The following is a 20,375-nucleotide window of genomic DNA, read 5'->3' as shown; positions in this document are numbered from 1 at the left end:
AGTATAAATTACAAAGTAGTTGCTTATTACCATCTACGTGGGTTAGGACTAAATTTCCTTCTGGAAAGTTCCTCACACTTAAAGTGTCATAGGTTTAGAATAATTATAGAAAATAAAAAGGTGACAGCTTTCAAAAAAAAAAAAAAAAGGGTACTTGTCCTGTGGTGGTAAGGAAGATGTTTTGACAATTGTGGAGAGATTTAAGAGTAGGAAAGAGAAAAAATTAATCTTCCTATATGAAATCTTGAAGTATTTTATTATGAAGATTGTATAACTAGGCGTAAAAGCAGATTTTTGCTTTTACGAAACTAAATCATTGAAATGCGAATAGAACTACTCCCTACCCATCTCCAAGGATTGTAGGAACCATTGCTTAATACAACCATTTCTTTAAAAAACAAAAAAAAATCTGATCAACTGATGTTACTGAAAAAGAAGCAACAGTGCAAGCCTTTTTCTAATTTTACTGTATGTATTATAAATAGGGTATGCTACTGATTGTGTCTGTAGAGCCAATAGGTATGGGATAAGATTAACCTCAAGAACTGAATCAGAATAGCAAAGGACAAGTACCTAACAGAAAATGGGCCCTGTTTTTCGGAGAACCAGGATAGAGCAGTAAAGAGCACTCTCATTCAGAAGAATATATCAAACCCAAATTACTATCTAGGTAAGGTCAAGTATTGGCTGGCTCCTTATAATAGCAGTGAGAAGGAAGTGAAGCTGGAAGGTTTTTAATCAAGATCACAAATATAATGTGTTGGGAATTAAAGGCAAAATGTCACTATATTACCTGGAAAATTAGAAACCAAAGTCTGGAAATGGAAACTCAAAAATAGATGTTTCTGCTAAGTTTTATAACAATCATCATTTATGAATCAAACACTCATTACACATGTATGTTGTGAAGTTACAATTAAAAAAATAAAAGAGAATTTCTACCTTCATGGAGTTTGTAATCTATCACTGGGAGACAGAAAAGAAACCTCAGGAGAAAAAAAATCCAAGGACACTTAGAAACAAAGTAAATGGAAAAGTGAAGTCAGGTTTTATACATAAATCTTGAGAGAAGGAAGTACTATTGTAATGATCTGAATTTTATAGATTTAGGAAAGACTTTATGGAGAAAGTAAATTCTAGAGTTTTGGAGAAGGGCAGAGATAATGACTGATAGAAAAATAGCATTTGTACTTTTGGGTGAGTGGGTAGTTGGATATTTGAAGACACAAATGAAAACAAATCATTTTAAAAAACCCTTTTTACTTCTATTTAGATGGATAGAAATTCACATCAAAATCCTTTTGCTTCAGACTAGGACAGTCTGGCAAACCAAGATTTAGGGTTTTCACATTCTGATTTCCAAAAAGCTTAGGAAAGAAGATGAAATGCTTCTTTACCTGTTGGTCTCTGAGACTTCACTAAAGACTTGTATCATTGGGGCAGCTAGGTGGCGCCAACCTTGAATTCAGGAGGACCAGAGTTCAAATCTGGTATCAGACACTTCTAGCTGTGTCACCCTGGGCAAGTCACTTAACTCCAGCCTCAGGAAAAAAAAAAAAAAAAAGACTTGTATCATTGCAGTGATTTGTCTAAGTCGCACCATAGACCCGATGTGAAATACTGAATATGAATCTTATTCCTGTGATAATTCATTGCTGAGGGGTACTTTGAGTTGGCTCAACCATTCTGGAAAACAATTGGTATGCAAAAAAAATTTCAGAGAGTCTACCACAAGGACTGTATCCCCAGGAAGTCATAAGGCCTTCTCCTCCCCACCCATGTTTAAAGCCCCATGGTTTTCGATAACAAACCTGACATTTGGGAAATGAATGTGATTGGATTGGGCATATGAATGTGATTGAATATTACAATGTCATAAGGACAAAAAAAAATTCAGAAAAACGGAGTAGTACAAAGTGATGTCTAGGAAAGAAAGAGTCAAAAGAATGAATGTGCACAATGGCTACAATGCAAAAAACCCCCAACATTGAAATGAAAGAAAATCTGGTCAGATATGTAAATACTAATTAGTATCACATACACACAAGTGAAAGAGCATATCCCTCCATTCTGTTAACCAATAAATTGGGGATAAGGATGGGTGTGAATTGTATCAAAACAAAATATTTCAATCCATTTTTTAAAAATCCCTTTTTTCGGGTCAGCTAGATGGTGAAGTGGCGAGAGTGCTGGCACTGAAGTCAGGAGGATCTGAGTTCAAATCCACCCTCAGACACTTAATGATCCCGGGCAAATTACTTAACCCCCATTGCCTCAGGGGAAAAAAAAAACAAGCCTTATTCCTTTGCCTAAGATTCACTATTAATGAAAACAGTAAAGGTTGGAGACACTAGAGAAAATAAAATTTAGAGACCACAGGGCGAAGGATCATAACAGAATTCCTACGTAATTAACAGCCATTCTTTCGGCCCCACGCTTTTCTCCCAGAACAATTACTTCCTCAATTTCTTATCCCACTTACCTTAACCCTCTTCAATTTGACTTCCATCTCCAAAGTTCTACATTGAAACGAATTCCTAGAAAGTCATTAGTGGCTTTTTCTGAGGACCCTTGGTTTCCTTGGCCTCTGTAGCATTGACCTCTGTAGAAAGAGCTTAACTAGAAGATCTCAGGTCCCACCAGCTACAAATCCTGTGATCCTTTGACCACCTCTCTTCAAGCCTCTCCACATTTGTTTTCTGAGGCTTTGACCTTTTATCACTTCGACCATTTCTGTTTTCTGGCTCAGCTTTTTCCTTGTCCCTAAAATGTTCCCTAAACGTTCTATTCTCAGCACTTTCCTCTCTCCCTTGGTAATCTTAATGTCATCTGTATGCAGATAACTCAAATTTATCTAGTCTCGTTTCTGAATTCTAGCTCTGAATTTTTAACTTCTTATTGAACATTTTTCTACTTGTCCCATTAAACACATTAGACTCAAAGTGTTCAAAAACAAATATCTCTCTAGATTTCTTTCCCAAAAGGAAACAGGTAACTTTTTTGACTTAACTATTTCTGTTAATGTTCCTACTGTTTTCCCAGCCACCCATGCCATCTATTCCTATCCAATTAGTTGCCAGGTGTTTCCTTTTTTTTTTTTTTCTTCCCAAGTTGTAGTTTACATCTTGCTCTTTCCTTTAATTCCCACTGCTGCTGCTATCCTACTGCAAGACTCATCACTCCATGCCAGTGATACTGTAAAAGCTTCCAAAAATCTGCTTCTAATCTCTTCACACTTACTAGAGAAATCTTTCCAAAATATTAACTCTGATCCTGTCACTTTCATGCTCAAAAATTTTCAATGATTTCTCTTTGCCTTTTGAATAAGTCTAGAACTTAAGAGACATAACATGCCATAGTGGATAGAGAGCTAGTCTCAGAGTTAAGGGTTTGAATTCTGCTTCTCACAGAATTTGATTTATCCATTTGATAAGTCTCAGGTTACTAAGAACATGTCCAAGAATATTAAAAAGAAAGTGCTGATGGGAATTGGTTAAAAGAGCTTCAAAGTTCTAATTCTTTAATCTGGCATTCAAGGCTCTGCACAGTCTAATTCCAGTCTACCTCTCCAGCCTTCTTTTATATCAATCCTCAACACAGACCCAATGCTCAGAACAAATGATTTATTTTCTTCTTCTTTGTCTTTACTCATACCATTCCATTCACCTAGACTGCTTTATTCTCCTGCAAACCTTACTTCCCCCAATTCTATTTAATGTTTCCATGCTTAGGTTAGATGTTGCTTCTTCCAGGAAGCTTTTCTTGATCAAGCATACTAGAATTGATTATTTCCTTGATATTTTCCATTTTATAGACCGAAAGGCACTATAGCACATGGCACTTTATATTGTAGTTATTTATATCTGTGTCCTATTTCCCATATTAAAGACTTCTTGAAGGCAGGGATTTTGTATTTCCCATACTGCCTTGGATATGCTGTCTAAAAAATGTTTGTTGAATGCATTAATCATTATTGAGCATTTACTAGATCTCTATACTAGGTATTAAGATATCTTTTTAAAATTTATTATATGGGTAAACATATGACATATTGCATTACAACGCTGCAAAGGCTAAATGATAGATTAGTGCTATGCTTGCTTCTGCTACACATAAGCAATAAGAGCAACATATGTTCAGAAATGGCAGTCATTGAAGACAGGCTGATTGGAGAAAGCTTTTGGGATGAGTTGCTAACACTGAAATTAGGCTTTGAAAGAAAGAAAAATCCTAAATAAGGATCAGAACAGGACTTTGCTTTCTATTTTGTCAGATATAGTACAATATAAAACATAAGCAACATCAGCGTTCGCTTAGTAAAGAGAGAACTGGGATTAAAATAACCAAATTCAAGACCTGATTTCCACAAATTAGTTTTTTGTTGTTGTTGTTGTTGTTTTTACTATTTAGACAAGTCATTTTAGTTTAGTTTTTTTTTTTTTTTTTTTTTTTTTTAGTTTCTCCCAGCATCTTACATATAGTCCTTGGCTTTGTACAGTACGATTTGTCACCTTTTTTAAAAAATAATTTTTATTGAGATTTTTCCATACCATCTAAGTTTCTCTTTATATTATTTAACTCATACCTTCCAGAGAGTCGTCTCATATAATTTTAAAGAAAAAATAAGGAAAGAAAAAATCAGCAAAATCAATCAATACAACTGAAAAAAAAATCAGTTTATTCAATGTTCCCATACTTGTGGACCTTGTGGATCTCTACCTCTGCAAGAATATAGGTGGAAGTGTCTTCTCATATGTCTTCTTAAGAGCTAAGCTTGCTTTTTTATAATTTTGCAATGTTCACTTACAATTGTTTTGTGATTGTTCTTTTCATTTATATTGTAGTTAAGTGTGTTGTTTTCTTGACTCTGGATTAGTACACTTAGCATGTTAGTTCACATAAATATTTCTACATCTCAGTGTTCATTATATTCATCATTCCTTACATCATAGTAATATTCCATCATATCAATGTATTACAATTTGCTTAAGCCATTCTCCTACTCCATGGGCATCTACTTTGCTTCCAGCTCTTTATTACCACAAAAATTCAGCCCTTATTTTTTAATAGAGCATTCCCTTGATTTTAAGGGAGGGATTAGAAATGATGGGAGAAGTAATAGGAGCAATAAACCATTATTTCCAACTTCATTAATTTGGCAACATATGTTTGTTTATTAAGCACATAATAAGTATTACAATTTTTCTAAGCATTGGGTAAAATACAAAGTTTAGTTAAGAGATAGTACTGCTGGTATGCATCTGACTAGATGAAGGGATAAGGCACAAACACAGTTAATTATGAGAAAAAATAAAATGTGTTGAAATTTTCAAAATTCTAGTATGGAATTAGAGGAATTGAGAAAGCTTCATAGAGGATGGTGATACTTGAATAGGAATTTTTATTAAAGACCAGGATTGAAGATGTCAAGGAATGGTGAGGGAGGAGAGAAGACATTCAAGGTATGAGGAAAAAAGAAAGCACCAAGCATAAAAAACATAGGATATGTTTAGGAAGTGGAGGACAAGTATAGTTTGGCTAAAGCAGAGAGTTTATTGAGGTTAGCCAAAGTGGTAGAAGAGGTAGAAGTGAAAATATACATTAAAAAACATGCTTTCAGATAGTAATTTGTAATAGTAATTTGGGGGGGGAGGGAAGGAAAATAAAAGAATGATTGGAGAATTGGTATCCTGAGAAAGACCAGAAAAAAAAAAAAAAAAAAGAATTTGACTTTCAGCAGAAGGATAGGTTATAGGAGAGGTTATTATAAAGGGAATCTACTGGCTTAATGGAACATGGTTTCCTTGTTCTTCCTACCTCTTGAGAAAAATTAATCTATTTAAAGGCCCTGTGAACCCTATCTTCATATGGAAAGGAAAACTTAAGAATAACAACAAAAAAAGTATTAATTTTTTAACTATTGGGGAGAATGGTAAAAAAAAAAAATAGGACTGTTGTGAGGGAGTAGACAATGATAACTAGGAATAGAAAGATGGAAGAGCTTAATGTTTATATTGCTTCTATTTTATTTGTAATGAACAATTATCTTTGAACTGGAAACGGCAGAACAAATATGTCCAATAGGGTAAAGAGTGAGAAGTAGTGTAGGAATAGGGCCAGACTTGGAATCACAAAGATTTGAAATTAATTCTTGACTCACAATAACAGTGTGAATAGAGGAATCATTTAATGTGTTAGCTCAGTCAGACAATTCTCTAAGACTGACTTACTGATGAGTTGTGGAACTGCAGCTATGAAGGGAATTTCTATACTAGGGTTTCTCATACAAATGGAATTCCTACCTTCCCTTAATGATCTAAAACATCTGGCCCATATCCTTTGGTGTTTGGTTTGATAGATATGTGGGACATTCATATAAACTCACCCTTAGTGAGTTGTTTGTTTTAGCTGAGGCAATTGGGGTTAAGTGACTTGCCCAGGGTCACATAGCTGGTGAGTGTCTGAGCTCCAATTTGAACTCAGGTCCTTCGGACTTCAGGGCTGGTGCTCTACCCACTGCTACATCTAACTGCCCCCCCTTAGTGAGTTTTTAAAGAAAAATGAAGAATTGGAAAAGGCAAATGCCTTGATTTTCAAAGAGGGAAAAAGAAAAGAGTCTGCGGATTATAAACTAGTGAGTCTGACTTTGATCCCTAGCAATTTTCTATATATGTTGGTAAAAGGATGATTAACTAAAAAAATAAATAAATAAAGGATCTGTGTGTGGCCCTATGGTATCAAACACTTTTATTAATGACTTGTATTTTGGGAGCAGAGATACATGTTTATCAAATTTGTAGATGACACAAAGCCAAGAGAGAGATAATCCATTAGGGGATGTTGATAGGTGAGAAAAATGAGTCAAATCATATAAGATGAAATTTAATAGGGACAGATCTTTGTCAGAATGTCTTACATTCGAGTTAAAAAAAATTAATCTCACAAATCCAAGATGGTGGAGGCAGGACTGGATATCAAAGAGGTCTAGAAAGAAGTGTTAGTGGACTCCAATTGCAATGTGGATCAACAGTATGAAATGGTGGCCAAGGAAATGAATATGATCTCAGGCTATATTAAGAAAACCATGACTTTCAGGGATTGGGAAATATCAATCCCTTTTTACTCTGCTGTCATGAAACAATATATAAAGTATTTGTATTCATTAAGTGATGCCACATTTTTTAAATGATATTAATATTCAGGAGATTATCTAGAGGGGGCAATCAGGCCAGTAAAGACCCTAAGTTTAATACCATATGAGGATTAAAGGAACTGGAAAGGTGTAGCTTGAAGAAGAGAAGATTTTAGTAGGAACAAAATTGCTATGGTCAACTATTTAAAAGGCTGTCAAATGGAAGAGAAAGTAACATCTTTTGTTTAGCTCCAGAAGGAAGAATGTCCTGGGTGGAAGGTTGTACAAAGGTAAATTTAGGTACAATAAATACAAGAAAAACTTTTTAACAATTGGAATTACCCAAAAATAGGATCTGCCTCAGGAAGTTGTGGATCTAATCTTCCTCATTGCAGGTCTCCAAGAAAAAGCCAGATGTCTACTTGTTGGAGAAGTCATAAAATGAATGCTTTTTTAGGTAAGCTCCTGCTGGTTTGTTTGTTTGTTTGTTTGTTTTCTTCAACTTTGAATTTTGTGTCTGTTCAGTGAAGGAGATGAAGCATCCATTTTCGCCACCCATTTTTGTAAAGTTGAAAATAAACTCTTTCCCAAAGGCACTCTTCATTACATTATATTATATCCTTGTTTCTCTCTATCTCAGGCATCCTTTGGAGTTCAAAGTCCTACGTTCCTTACAGTTCTTCAAGTGAAAAAGAAAGGTTCCTCCCCTCACCCTTTTAAAACAAAATATAGAAGGAGGAGCAACTGAGAATTAATTTTTTTAAAACCCACCAAAAAATTAAAAAAACAAAGATGGAAGGAACTAGTGCTCTTTGCTGTGTCTTTCTGACTCAGAACTGTAGGTTTAGCTGATAGTAAGGGGTATTGTTTTAGACTAATTCTACAGTCTCTTATGCAATCATTTAACAAATAAGGCTGAAAATACACTTTGTATAGAACACGGTATTTATTTTTATCGAGAATAAAACTAAATGGTCTTCTAATATTCCTGTCATGATTAGAATTTAGAGTTAAAGACTTTTGGTAGTCATCTGATCTAATTCTGTTACTTTAATGAATCCAAATTACTCTTTGTCTCCCATACCCAAAATGCCCTATGATATCCCATTTCCATGCGTTTTGCCTGAACCAATACGAGACAAGAAATACCCTCTCTCCTCCTTTGTTTGTTGAATTCTTGCCTATTCTTTAAAGTCCAAGTAAACAGTTTCCTCTGTTCTCCATGCTAGAAATAACCTTCTCTCTGCTCATCCCCTCATTTCACTGGGCAAACTTTGTCAAGTGTTTTTGTGTATTTAAATTTCCTGAGTATGGCTCTTAATCTCCTAATAGACTGTGAGTGTCACTAGGACTTAATTGCATCCTTTCTAAACTTTCTATCTGCTACAGACCTAGCATTTAATTTCAATGAAACTGAAGCCGTCAGAAGTGAAGAGACTTGACAAAAGTCACACAGTAGAAAGTGACATATTCAAACCAAGGTCCTCTGAGTCCCTGCTTTGGAAACTAACACAGTGATATGGCAAAGTGGGCAGGCTGGGAAATTGCTTACTGGTGTGATTTCAAGGGTATTAGGAAGATTCTCCTATCTCAAAATTTCCCTCCCACTCAAATACCAAAATGCCAGAAATTCCACTACTCGTGGGACATTCATATGCCCTTCCCTTAGTCTTTTAAAGCGGGAGATGTAACACACTGCCATTCTTACCCAATGGTCTGTAATTTATCAGATGCTTTACTCCTAGGAGGGTTACCTGAGTAGCATAAGGTATAGGGAATATACCTTATTATATTTGAATATACTTGAATAAAGAAAAGTGTATAAAGGTTGCATAAGAAATTTTCGCCAGCCTTACTCCTGATCTGTAAACAAGATAGAGTATAAATGGAAGATAATGCATTGATCAAGACAGTTAACTAGCATTTAGTAAGCCCTGATCTTGTTCCGGGTATCATACTAAGTTCTGGAGATGCGTGAAAGGCAAACAACAGTGCCTGTTTTTAAAGAGTTCACAATCTAATGAGGAAACATGCAGATAACTATAAACTATACATATGTATAGTTATATGAGTGTATATATTCATGCACATAAATACATGTATGTACACACACATGCTAAATGGGGGGTAATTTCAGAGGGAAGGCACAAAGCTAACAGGGACAAAGAAAGACTTCTGACAAAAGATGGGACTGGAGGTAAGAGTGGAGGAAGCCCGGATGCAGACGGGAGGAGGTAGCAAATTGCAGGCATGGGGAAGAGTCAGTGAAAATGAAGTTGAGAAGAGAAAGAGCGAGAAGGCTCGTGTCTCTGGAATACAGAAGAGTAAATAGAGTATATAAGAAGATATGAGAAGGGAGCAGATGATGCAGGGCTTAAGTACCCTGAGGTAACAGGGAGCTAGTGGGATTTACTGAGTGGAGGAGGTGACGTGGTTGCATTTGAGTCTCTAGGTAGATGAATTGGACAGCGAGGGGAGGATGGATTGGAATGGGGAAGACGGGAAGTAGAGAGACCAACCAGCAGCTATTGTAATAATCCAGGTGTGAAGGGATGCGGGCCTGCACCAAGCTGGCTGCGCTGTCAGAGGAGACACCTGAGAGAAAAGGGAAGAAGTAAGGGTAGAAGCGACAGGGCTTGGCAGCCGATTGTATTTGAGGGATGAGGATATGAAGTTGGGAATGACACTATATTGGGGAGCGGGACGATTTGGAGGAGGATGGTGCTCTTAACAGTAATAGGGAAGTCAGGAAGGGGGGGACAGGAAAGATTTTTTTTTGGGCGAAATAATGAATTGTTTTAAAACATCGAATTTAAGCTATGTACAGGACATTCAGCTCGCTATGTCCAATCGGCTATCTGAGAGGAAGACTGGAGATCGCGTTCAGGTAGGTACTTGGTAAATTCTTTTTATTGCTTGAAGAAGCAACATCTTTGGGAGAGTTCTGGGTAGAGAAATCTGTGTGAGATTACTACTACTTTTTTCCTTTTCTTTGACTCTTGTTTCACGAGAGCAAGAAATGTGCATACTCTAGAGTGAAGTTACCTTAGAGTTTAGGAAAGTGTCCTATGTGTAGCAGGGTTATTTATGTTGAGGGACTAGATGAATGAATGTATCAATGGATAATAAAGGACTGGAAGAAAACAGGGGGGCATATGTGAAATAAAGATTGCTATTGCCGAAAAATAACTAAAGAAAGCAATAAATATCATCCATTCCAACCGAGCCAGCCAGGAGTCGAACCTGGAATCTTCTGATCCGTAGTCAGACGCGTTATCCATTGCGCCACTGGCCCGAGGACGAGAAACCTCCTGCAGCAGTACTCCTTCAAGAGGATACCGCAGGGCTTCATGGGGGATGTAGTTTTCGTTTGGATCAGTTTCAAATATTCTACATTAAACGATACGGGAAGTAGACTCTATTCACAAGCGGAATCCTCTTATTGGTAGGTCACTAGGTCTCACGTCTTTCGTCACGGCGCCACCACCTGATTGGCAGGGAGGCCCACATCGCCCCGCCCACCCCGCCAGCTCTGAGTGGGAGAAGACGCTCGGGTTGTTAAGGAGACTCCTCCCGCCTACTGGGGAAACCCGGCTTTTTCTGTGCTTTGCCATTGGTTGTTGTTATCCAGGGGTCCCGGCGCGGACAACGTGAAGGGAAAAATGGCGGCGGTGGCAGTTGGGGCCCCCGGGTGCCGCGTGTCCAGCGGGCGGGACCTTAACTGCGTCCCAGAAGTGGCTGATACATTGGGGGCCGTGGCGAAACAAGGGTGAGGGCCCCATTTTCCCTTTCTCCCCTCTCTTAGGTGGGACGCGCGCTTTCTGGGAGATGGAGTGGGAGAAACTATTCCCAGCCCCGGGGGGGGGGAGAAGGGGACAGTGTTGGGAGAAACCATTCCTCTTGTGGATGGGGGGAGATGTGGAGAGGCTCGACCACAGACTGTCTCTGAGATTGGGGGGGAGGTGGGTGGAGAAGCTCGACCACAAGCAGCCGCAGGGATGGGGCAGGGAACTGGGTGGGAAGGCGTGCGGGAATCTGGGGATACTTTGGGCCTGCCAAGGGTGAAATCTAAGGGAAGCTGGCCCTGCTGCTGGATATGGAGTTCCTGCTTCTTTCCTTTTTCTCTTCCTCTCCATAAACTAAATTTTGGAGGGCTTTGAGGCACATTGTGCGCCCTGGCACGTGGACTGCATGCTGGTCTGGCCCACGTGGGGCGAGGCCCCTCACGTGGCCTGCCCTAAGGGCACTGTTATTTTGCTAATAATATCTGGTGGGGGTGGGGTGGGGGCATCTGTCTTTGTCTCAGCTTTGATTTCCTCTGCATGCCCGTCTTCCACCCCCGATTCAAGAGGGAGTTCACCCAAGAGCCTGCCAAGTGTCGTCCTGGGCCCCACACACGGTCTGACCTGCTGCTGTCAGGACGGGGTAGGAAAACCTCCTCGAGGCCCCTCCCCCATATCTTTAGAGGCTATGAACAGCCCATTTTTGAGACCCCAGCCACCCCTTCTTCCTTGAATTAGGGATATGATTCTCTTGAAATAAATAATAAGATACGCCCATTATACAAAGTTTGTTTCCATGAGTGTTGTCCCAGAGCAGTGTTCTCTGCTCACGATGAGAAAAGCCCTGTTCTCCATGCTCCATTACCTGGTCTGCTGGAGGGCGGAGGTCAGTTGTTGAGAAGCAGTTGGAAAGTAACCATATTTCATCAAATTTTTGTTTTCTCTTTGGGGGATGCAGACTGGAATACATTGATTGTAGGAAAGCTGTCACCATGGATCCGTCCGGATTCCAAAGTGGAAAAGATAAGAAGGAATTCAGAAGCGGTGAGGCACCTTGATGTATACCTTGTGGCCATCCCTAAAACTCAGGCAGGGGGGGATCATGTTTCTTAGCTTCATATGGAGCATAGAACTCTATGTGCCACCTTGGGCAGCCCAAATTTCAGTGACCATTGTGTTCTTGGATGTCAGTTACATCTTGCACCACTATTATAGAAGTCATTTGGGCACCATGTACTAATCTGTCTGTATTGGTCTCTATTCCAGGCCATGTTGCAGGAATTGAATTTTGGAGCATACCTGGGTCTTCCAGCTTTTCTGTTACCTCTCTCTCAAGAAGATAATACTAATCTGGCCAGAGTCCTGACCAATCACATTCACACGGGCCATCATTCTTCCATGGTATGACAGCCCAGAAGATGAATAGACAATGTTGTATTGTGGTTGAGTTGTATTGAATATTTCCCAAGCCAGGGCACTTAATCCATTTTATGAGAATAATGTAATGGAAAGGCCCTACTGTTCCTCTTAATTTTCCTAAAAGTGATGACCAATCAGTTATTGGGATAGATCAAATAAATACTGTTACCAAAAAGTTGAGTGTAGAGTTGAGTTGAAAAGTAAGACTAATAGATATTAATCTAAATATATAAATGAGCATTTGTCTCCATGAAGAAGTAGGAATTAAGAAAATGTTGTTCACTGAGGGGTTAAACACTGGTTTAGGATCAATTTCATTTTAATCAAGGAAGATTTTTCTGGATAGAGAGGTAGTTTCTTTCCTTGCAGTTCTGGATACGTGTTCCCTTGATGGCAGCAGAAGACATTCGAGATGATGTCATTGTCAATGAACCTCTTACAAGAACAGAGGCATACACTGGGGAGGAGAAGACATGGATGTGGTATGTGATTTTGTCCTTGTTATAGCATGAGGTTAGGAAGCAGAGTTGTGAGAGGAATGGCGGACCACCAGAAGGAGTACATTGATTGGTAGACTCCATGCTGTGTTTTCTTCCTGGCAGGTGGCATAACTTTCGTACCCTGTGTGACTACAACAAGAGGATTGCAGTGGGTGAGTGTAGCAGGCTGTCATAGCTAGATTCTCTTTCCCCCCCACCTCATATGAATAGTCTTGGTTTAAAGCTTCAGATTGGCTTCACTGCTAATGCTGAGACTTTGCAGTTGTTCCCTTTTATTTTATAGCATTCTGCTATGTAGCAGGATTGTAATAGACTATCCTTTGTCAGAAAGAAAATTTGTTTGGATTTCAGTAGATCTTTCTTTCTATACTCAGCTATTGAAGTTGGTTGTGACCTCCCATCTAATCACATTATTGACCGGTGGCTTGGGGAGCCAATTAAAGCAGCCATCCTTCCAACCAGCATCTTCCTGACCAATAAGAAGGGATTTCCTGTGCTTTCTAAAGTGCACCAGAGGTTAATCTTCCGTCTCCTCAAGGTAATAAAGGGAATATAGTCGAGTGAGGAATTGTAATGTTCATCTCTGGTATTATTCCTGTGATCCCTCTACCTTGCTTATATAGGCATTTAACATTTCCCCACAGCTTAATTCCTTTTTCATATTTGACCCTAAAGAGCAACTTTTGCAAAGTTGAGGTGCAGAGATAAAGGGAGAATGTGACATAGGAAACTTGCTCACTTTTCATGGAAACCATCTTAAAAAGAAATATTTCCAAGGGTTTTAAATCATAAAGCACCAACATGGGAATCATTATTTTCCCCTCCTTCCTCCCCAGTTTTAACATTTGGGCTCCTAAAACCCAGAAATACATTTGAGAAAGAAATAATAAAAGGGCACAAGATATTCTAAGGTACCATGAGATGCACAGTGAACATTAAACATATATTTAAACTATATGCTGATTGTTGGGGATGATATACTCAAGGGCATTGATTAAGGATTCATAAAGTAAATTACTTAGACCACTCTTTTGTAGATTACTCTAGCTGTTATTAGACATAGATGCTTGGTTTGGGAGTCAGAGTTCTAAATCTTAGGACAGTGGGACTTTCTTGTGAAGCTGTAGAGGTTGGATTTGATATGTTGTCTTATTTACAGTTGGAAGTACAATTCATCATTACTGGTGCCAATCATCACTCAGAAAAGGAATTTTGCACTTACCTGCAGTATTTGGAATACCTGAGCCAGAACCGTCCACCACCTAATGCCTATGAACTCTTTGCCAAGGGTTATGAAGACTATCTTCAGTCACCACTCCAGGTGAGTGTGAATTTAGGAATTGTGGGAATGATAGAGAACAAGGAAGCATTTTGTGTGGAGAGAATCTAACTCTCTTTCCACTTGTCCTCCCAGCTTCCTTTCTCCCAGCTAGATCCAAAGGACAAATAAAATGTTCCTTCAGTTTGGGGTGTCATCAGATTCTAGGACTCTGTTTAATTTAACTTGAATTTTCTCTTTCTCTTCTTGAGCCACTAATGGACAATCTGGAGTCTCAAACTTATGAAGTGTTTGAGAAGGATCCCATCAAATACTCCCAGTACCAGCAGGTCTGTGGGGTCTGGATTGGGGAGTGGAAGTGGGGGAATGTCCATGAGAGTGGAAGTAAAGCTAGAATATCTCTCCTTCACAGGCCATCTACAAATGTCTCTTGGATCGTGTACCAGAAGAGGAAAAGGACACCAATGTGCAGTGAGTGTTTCTTAATTCAGGCTGTTAGTTGATACAGTGGATTGAGTATAAGTTCTAGAGTCAGGAATATATCTGAGTTCAAATTTGGCCTTGAATGTTTATTAGATTTTTGATCTTAGGCAAGTCATTTAACTTTTGTCTGCTTCAGTTTTGTCAATTATAAAGTGGAGATAATGATCTCATCTATCCCCAGTATTGTTGAGGATTAATTTTTTTTTTAAATTTTATAATTATAATTTTTTTTCGACAGTACATATGCATGGGTAATTTTTTTTTTTCCTTTACAAGATTATCCCTTGTATTCACTTTTCCAAATTTTCCCCTCCCTCCCTCAACTCCCTCCCCTAGATGACAGGCTACCCCATACATATTAAATGTGTTACAATATAGAGGATTAATTTTGTTTAGCACATTTGTGCTTATCACAAGGTCTGTGAGGCATTAGGCAATATGTGAAGGCTGCTATTGCTGCTGCTGCTGTTGTACTACTGCTATGCCATACTACTCATGTTGTTTATTCTTTTTTATTTCCATTTATTGTTCTATTTTTATCTTTGTCTTTCTTCTCAGAGTACTGATGGTTTTAGGTGCAGGCCGAGGTCCCCTAGTGAATGCTTCCCTCCGGGCTGCCAAGCAAGCTGATAGGAGAGTGAAGCTGTATGCTGTAGAGAAGAACCCCAATGCTGTGGTGACGTGAGTAACTCCTGATGCAGCCTATTAAGAGCATGATGCTCCTAACCAGGACCAGCACCATGCTAATAAGGCCTTCTCTATTCACAGGCTAGAGAACTGGCAGTTTGAAGAGTGGGGCAGCCAAGTGACTGTGGTGTCATCAGACATGCGGGAATGGGTGGCACCCGAGAAGGCAGACATCATTGTTAGTGAACTCTTAGGTTCCTTCGCAGATAATGAACTATCACCCGAATGCCTGGATGGAGCCCAAAACTTCCTAAAAGGTGCCTTTTGATGGAAGACAGAGAATGGCAGAAGTTGGTTACAGGGTGGGAGGACCAATGCAAGCAAACTAGAAGACAATTCAGTTCAGCATTTATTACTATCTATAGTTTATCAGGCACTTTGTCAAGGTCTCAGGGATATACAATGAAACAGTTCCTTCCCCTCAAGGACCTTGTATCTGATACTGGGCCTAGGGAGGAATATGTAGATACATGAGTGAATACAAAATATATAAAAAGTAATTTAGGAGATGTCATTTGAGCTTTGAAAGGGAGGTGGAATTCCAAGAGGTAGAAATGAAGGGCAAGAGCATTCCAGACATGGAGATCAGCTTGTACAAAGGCTTACAGATAGGAAATGGAGTGGTCTGTTATAGCAAGTCAACCAGATTAGGTTCACGTTTCTCCCTTTCACACTAAACTAGCCAAACTAGAAAGATTAGTCTTTAAATGCCAAATGGAGGAGTTTGTGTTTTATTCTAGAGGCAAGAGGGAGCCACTGAAGCTTCTTGAAGGTCAGTCAATGTTTTTGTAATGAATGAAAAGTCCTAAAGACATAGTTTTTGGGTAATTTATAATAATTTTGTTAATTATGGTTAGCAGATAATGAAATTGACATTTGTGGCCCTTGGGAGACCAAAGACAACCCCTGGAAAACAGCCAGGGTTAAGTATCATTGGAAGAGGGTATTCCCTATAGGCAGAGATCAACTTTGATTGGTTATCAACTAATGAGAGAATAAATAAATATGAGAGGTAGATTTATTCTAATGAGGGACTGGATACTGTGATTTTAATCTTGTCAATCTAGGATAAAGAGATTCATCTCTCCTCAGACCACCCTACCTGGGAAGTCTAGACAAAAGGATCTACCTTCACCCAGACCATTTAAGTAATTGAGTTTTGGGTGGAAGGTCATCTGCCTGTGGTTGAAAATCTCATTATCAGCCCTGTCCTTCACAAGAACTGCACTTTGAGGAAATGGGGGGGAAACCTGCATATCCTCTCCCCCTCATATTAGTAATTGATTATTAATAATAATTTTTCTCATTTTTTAAGTATCTATTTTGTGCCACACACTTTAAGTATGGGGATATAGACAAAAGACAGTCCTTGCCCTCAAGAAGCTCTCAGTCCAATGGGGTAATAACTATATGCAAATCAATATATAAACAAGCTACGCACAGAAAATAACAGGAGGTAATCACTAGGACGACAGCATTAGAGAGCTTGAAGGTAAACCAGGGGAACAGAAGGTAGAGATGAGAAAGATGGGCTTTAATGGCCTCATTTCCTGGGGTAAAAATGTTTAGAACAAGTAGAGTTTAAGGAATAGCAGAGTCCAGTTTTACTATATTATAGTATATATGGGATAATACAAATTGTTGGGAGACTGGGTAGGTTATTATGGGCTTTAATAAAAGCCAAATAAAGGATTTTATATTTGATTCTGGATGTAATAGGAAATTACTGGGGTTTATTGAATAGCAGAGTAATGTTGTCAGGCCTGCTCTTTAGGAAGATCACTTTGACAGCTGAATGAAGAGTAGACTAGAATTGGAAATCCTAGTAGCAGAGAGACCAGTTAGCGGGTTATTTTAAAAGTACAGATTTGAAATGATAAAAATCCTGGACCACGTGTCTATGTCAGAGAAGCATTTGGGGTGGAATAGTGTACATGTAAAAGATAACTAGGTAAAAAAATAAAATTAGTAAGTCTTGGCAAAAAATTAGCAGGGCATAATGAGAGTGAATAGTCAGTTATGTCAGTTGGCAGCCTGAGTGATTTGGAAGATGGTGGTGCCCTCAGCCATAATAGATTTGGAAATTGGAAGGAATTTTGGTGAAAGGTTAAGGAATTAAGTTTTAGATATGTTGAATTTAAGATATCTTCAGGACATCTAATTTAAAATGTTTGAAAGTCACTTGGAAATGTAAGACGGGTTAGGGGAAATGGAGTCAGCAGAAAAATTAAGATTGTATAAGTAGATTTGAGGATAACAGTTTAGGCAGTGATATTTAGATATACTTGAAAAATATCAATTTGGCAGCTGTGTGAACTGGAGAGAAGAAAAACGAGAGAAGAACAATTGTGGGAGTCCATTGTGATAGGCAAAAGATGATAAAGATCTGAAGTAGACTATGGGGTGAAAAACTGATAGAGAGATTTTAAAGAAGTACAATTGATATCTTTGCAGTTGACTGTATTGCAATAAATTGTGAGGGAGAATTGAGGATTACCTGTGTGTGCACAGAAATCGGGAAGAGGATTGGGTTTCAGATGAAAGGTTCTGCTTGAATCTAGGATTACGACATCAACATAATTTTCTTCTCCACTAGAAATTCATTTGCCATTCTTGTTTTTGCAGATGATGGGGTGAGCATCCCAGGGGAGTATACTTCTTTCTTAGCTCCCATCTCCTCATCTAAACTATACAATGAAGTCCGGGCATGTCGAGAAAAGGACCGGGACCCTGAGGTGAGAAGATTTCTTCCCTTTCCACATGCACAGTTTTAACTAATTGTGTCAGCAAATATTAAACACATTAAACATCTGTTTTATATTTCATTAGAAAATATGATAAATTGGGAGTTAGGTTGAGTTCTCTTTCCTTTTATTTCTGTGTGTCCCTCAGGCTCTTGAGACTTTCCTCTCAGGTTCCTGGGAAGGAGGAGACTGTCCCTGTTCTCCCTTCCAGCACCTGCTTTCCTCTTCTTAAACAGGCCCAGTTTGAGATGCCTTATGTAGTTCGACTGCACAACTTTCACCAGCTGGCTGAACCCCAGCCTTGCTTTACCTTTTGCCATCCCAATCGAGGTAGGTCCTTGAGTGGCTCCTTTTGATCCTCTCTTGAGAGTTAAATGTGCTCTCTCCTTTTATAGGTTTGCCTTTCTGACAGCTCACTGATTCTCCTTTGGATTCTCTCACTGCTTGTCTCTTGACAGATCCTTTGACTGACAATAACCGTTATCGCACATTGGAGTTTCCTGTAGAGGTGAACACTGTCCTGCATGGGTTTGCAGGCTACTTTGAGACCGTGCTTTATCAGGACATCACTCTGAGTGAGTGCTTGTGCTTCTGGCTAGAAGCAAATGTGTGGTATCTGAGTATTCCCCTGCTTGTGCTTGCTTCAGAAGGTGATCAAGGGAATTGGTATTGCCCATTCTTTCCCTTTTATAGAAATCCTCTTTAATTTTGGCAGAGGGAACACAATCTTGGTGTGATCAGGATAAGGGAAGCTCTTGAGTTCATTTGGTTCTTATATCTCCATAGGTATCCGTCCAGAGACGCATTCTCCTGGAATGTTCTCCTGGTTTCCTATTCTCTTTCCTATAAAGGTGAGCATCTTTAAAAACCTGTAGGATATCATTTCCCTTGATCCCAATATTTGCTGTTTGCCCTTGACTTATCTCCCTTGGAGGTACTTCCCATTTCCCTTCCAACATTGTGATACTGCTCCCAAAATCTGTTAGACCCCTGTCCCAATTGTGGTGATATGACCAGCTTCTCCAAACATCTGTATCTCTGTTCCTACAGCAGCCCATCACCGTGCATGAAGGGCAGACTATCTGTGTGCGATTCTGGCGATGCAGCAATGCCAAGAAGGTGTGGTATGAATGGGCAGTGACGGCACCTATCTGCTCAGCTATTCATAACCCTACTGGTCGCTCCTATACCATCGGCCTCTAGTGCTGCCTGCTAGTGCCCAAAGCCTAGGAACCAGGAACCAGCTCCCTGTTCCCCTATAGCACTGAAAGAACCAATAATTATTCCCTAGGGCAGGATCACTGTTGCCATTCATCAGATCAGGGTATCCTCATCTGCTTTTCCTGTCTTATATACAAGGCAGGTAAGAGGGCAGAGTTAATTAGAGTGCCCCTCTGTCCCATTCTGTGATAAAAGATCCTGGGCTAGGAAACACTCTGCAGAATGTGAAGCTACAGGGACGGCATAGCTTCCAGAGCTTTCTGGGACAAACCCTGAGGACACTGGACTGAGTGATTTTCAACCCTGCCCATCTCTGTTCTTCTTGGTTCTTCTGTGTCAAAGGAAATAACAAATAAAGCAAAGTTATAGCCCTTCCTGCCCCCACTCACCCTTGCCCCTGCCTCTGATTCTCAGGACCTGATATATAAACTCAGTCACATTCATATCTAGGCCAGGACCCTGATACTGAAATCACCTGAAGTCATAGTCAGGAAGCTGAATTGTGTTCCCTTTTGGCTCTTGGAGCCAACATTTTGCTAAGCCTTGCCTTGTCAGTTGGGATGAGCTGTTATATTCATACCCTACAGGGAAAGAATTTCAGGGTTGAAACCATTTAGGCCATCCTATTGCTTGAAGAATAATTCCCCTTAATGACAGACAAGTGGGCATTTTTGATTGGTAAACTTTTATTGAGAAAAGATCCATTACTTCTCCAGATAGACTGATTTTCTTTTTTTTGGATGATTCTTGTTAGATGGTTTTTCTTTACATTAAACCTAACATGTACTTCTGTACAACTCTTTCACTTATTCACTCCTAATTCTGCTCTCTGGAATCTGCAGAATCCAATTAAGATAATGTATGAACATGAGAGAATGTTTGTAAATGGCTTTGCAAATTTTAAAGTGCTATACCAGAGTCATCTATTATATATTGATTTCCTCTATCATGGAACAATTCTTTAAATACTTGAAGAAAGTTTTTGATTTCCCCAGAATTTTTTCTCTAGTCAATCTTAAATATTCCAAGTTCTTTCAACCAGTTCTCATTGTACATGATCTCAAGGTTTATCCATCCTCATTGCTTTTCCCTGGATACTGTGTTGTCAAGCAATCTACAAAAATGAAG

At 39.2% G+C, this 20,375-nt stretch overlaps 1 protein-coding gene and 1 non-coding gene across 3 annotated transcripts; one reads left to right on the top strand and one right to left on the bottom strand.

Moving 5' to 3' along the window:
• Positions 1–9,599: 9,599 nt before the first annotated feature.
• On the top strand, positions 9,600–19,631 carry PRMT5 (protein arginine methyltransferase 5). Of its 2 annotated transcripts, none has more exons than XM_074294239.1 (18): positions 9,600–10,019; positions 10,582–10,901; positions 11,439–11,557; positions 11,873–11,958; positions 12,181–12,315; positions 12,703–12,815; positions 12,936–12,985; positions 13,208–13,371; positions 13,993–14,154; positions 14,364–14,441; positions 14,525–14,583; positions 15,154–15,276; positions 15,364–15,539; positions 17,908–18,017; positions 18,263–18,356; positions 18,485–18,601; positions 18,813–18,877; positions 19,077–19,631. In XM_074294239.1, the coding sequence occupies exons 2-18, from the start codon at positions 10,795–10,797 to the stop codon at positions 19,227–19,229; spliced, it is 1,911 nt and encodes a 636-aa protein (XP_074150340.1). In that variant the 5' UTR covers positions 9,600–10,019; positions 10,582–10,794; the 3' UTR covers positions 19,230–19,631. The 2 variants fall into 2 exon arrangements, with proteins under 2 accessions (XP_074150340.1, XP_074150339.1); XM_074294238.1 differs by lacking the exon at positions 9,600–10,019 and adding an exon at positions 10,398–10,577 and having other exon boundaries at positions 10,764–10,901.
• On the bottom strand, positions 10,355–10,427 carry TRNAR-ACG (transfer RNA arginine (anticodon ACG)). Its single transcript has one exon. It is a non-coding gene; the product is annotated as a tRNA-Arg (tRNA).
• Positions 19,632–20,375: the final 744 nt, after the last annotated feature.

The sequence above is a fragment of the Sminthopsis crassicaudata genome, chromosome 2 (genome assembly GCF_048593235.1).
Source record: "Sminthopsis crassicaudata isolate SCR6 chromosome 2, ASM4859323v1, whole genome shotgun sequence".
NCBI lineage: Eukaryota > Metazoa > Chordata > Mammalia > Dasyuromorphia > Dasyuridae > Sminthopsis > Sminthopsis crassicaudata.
Note: the sequence above shows the minus strand (reverse complement) of the source record. Positions and strands in the feature narration are given on the sequence as shown.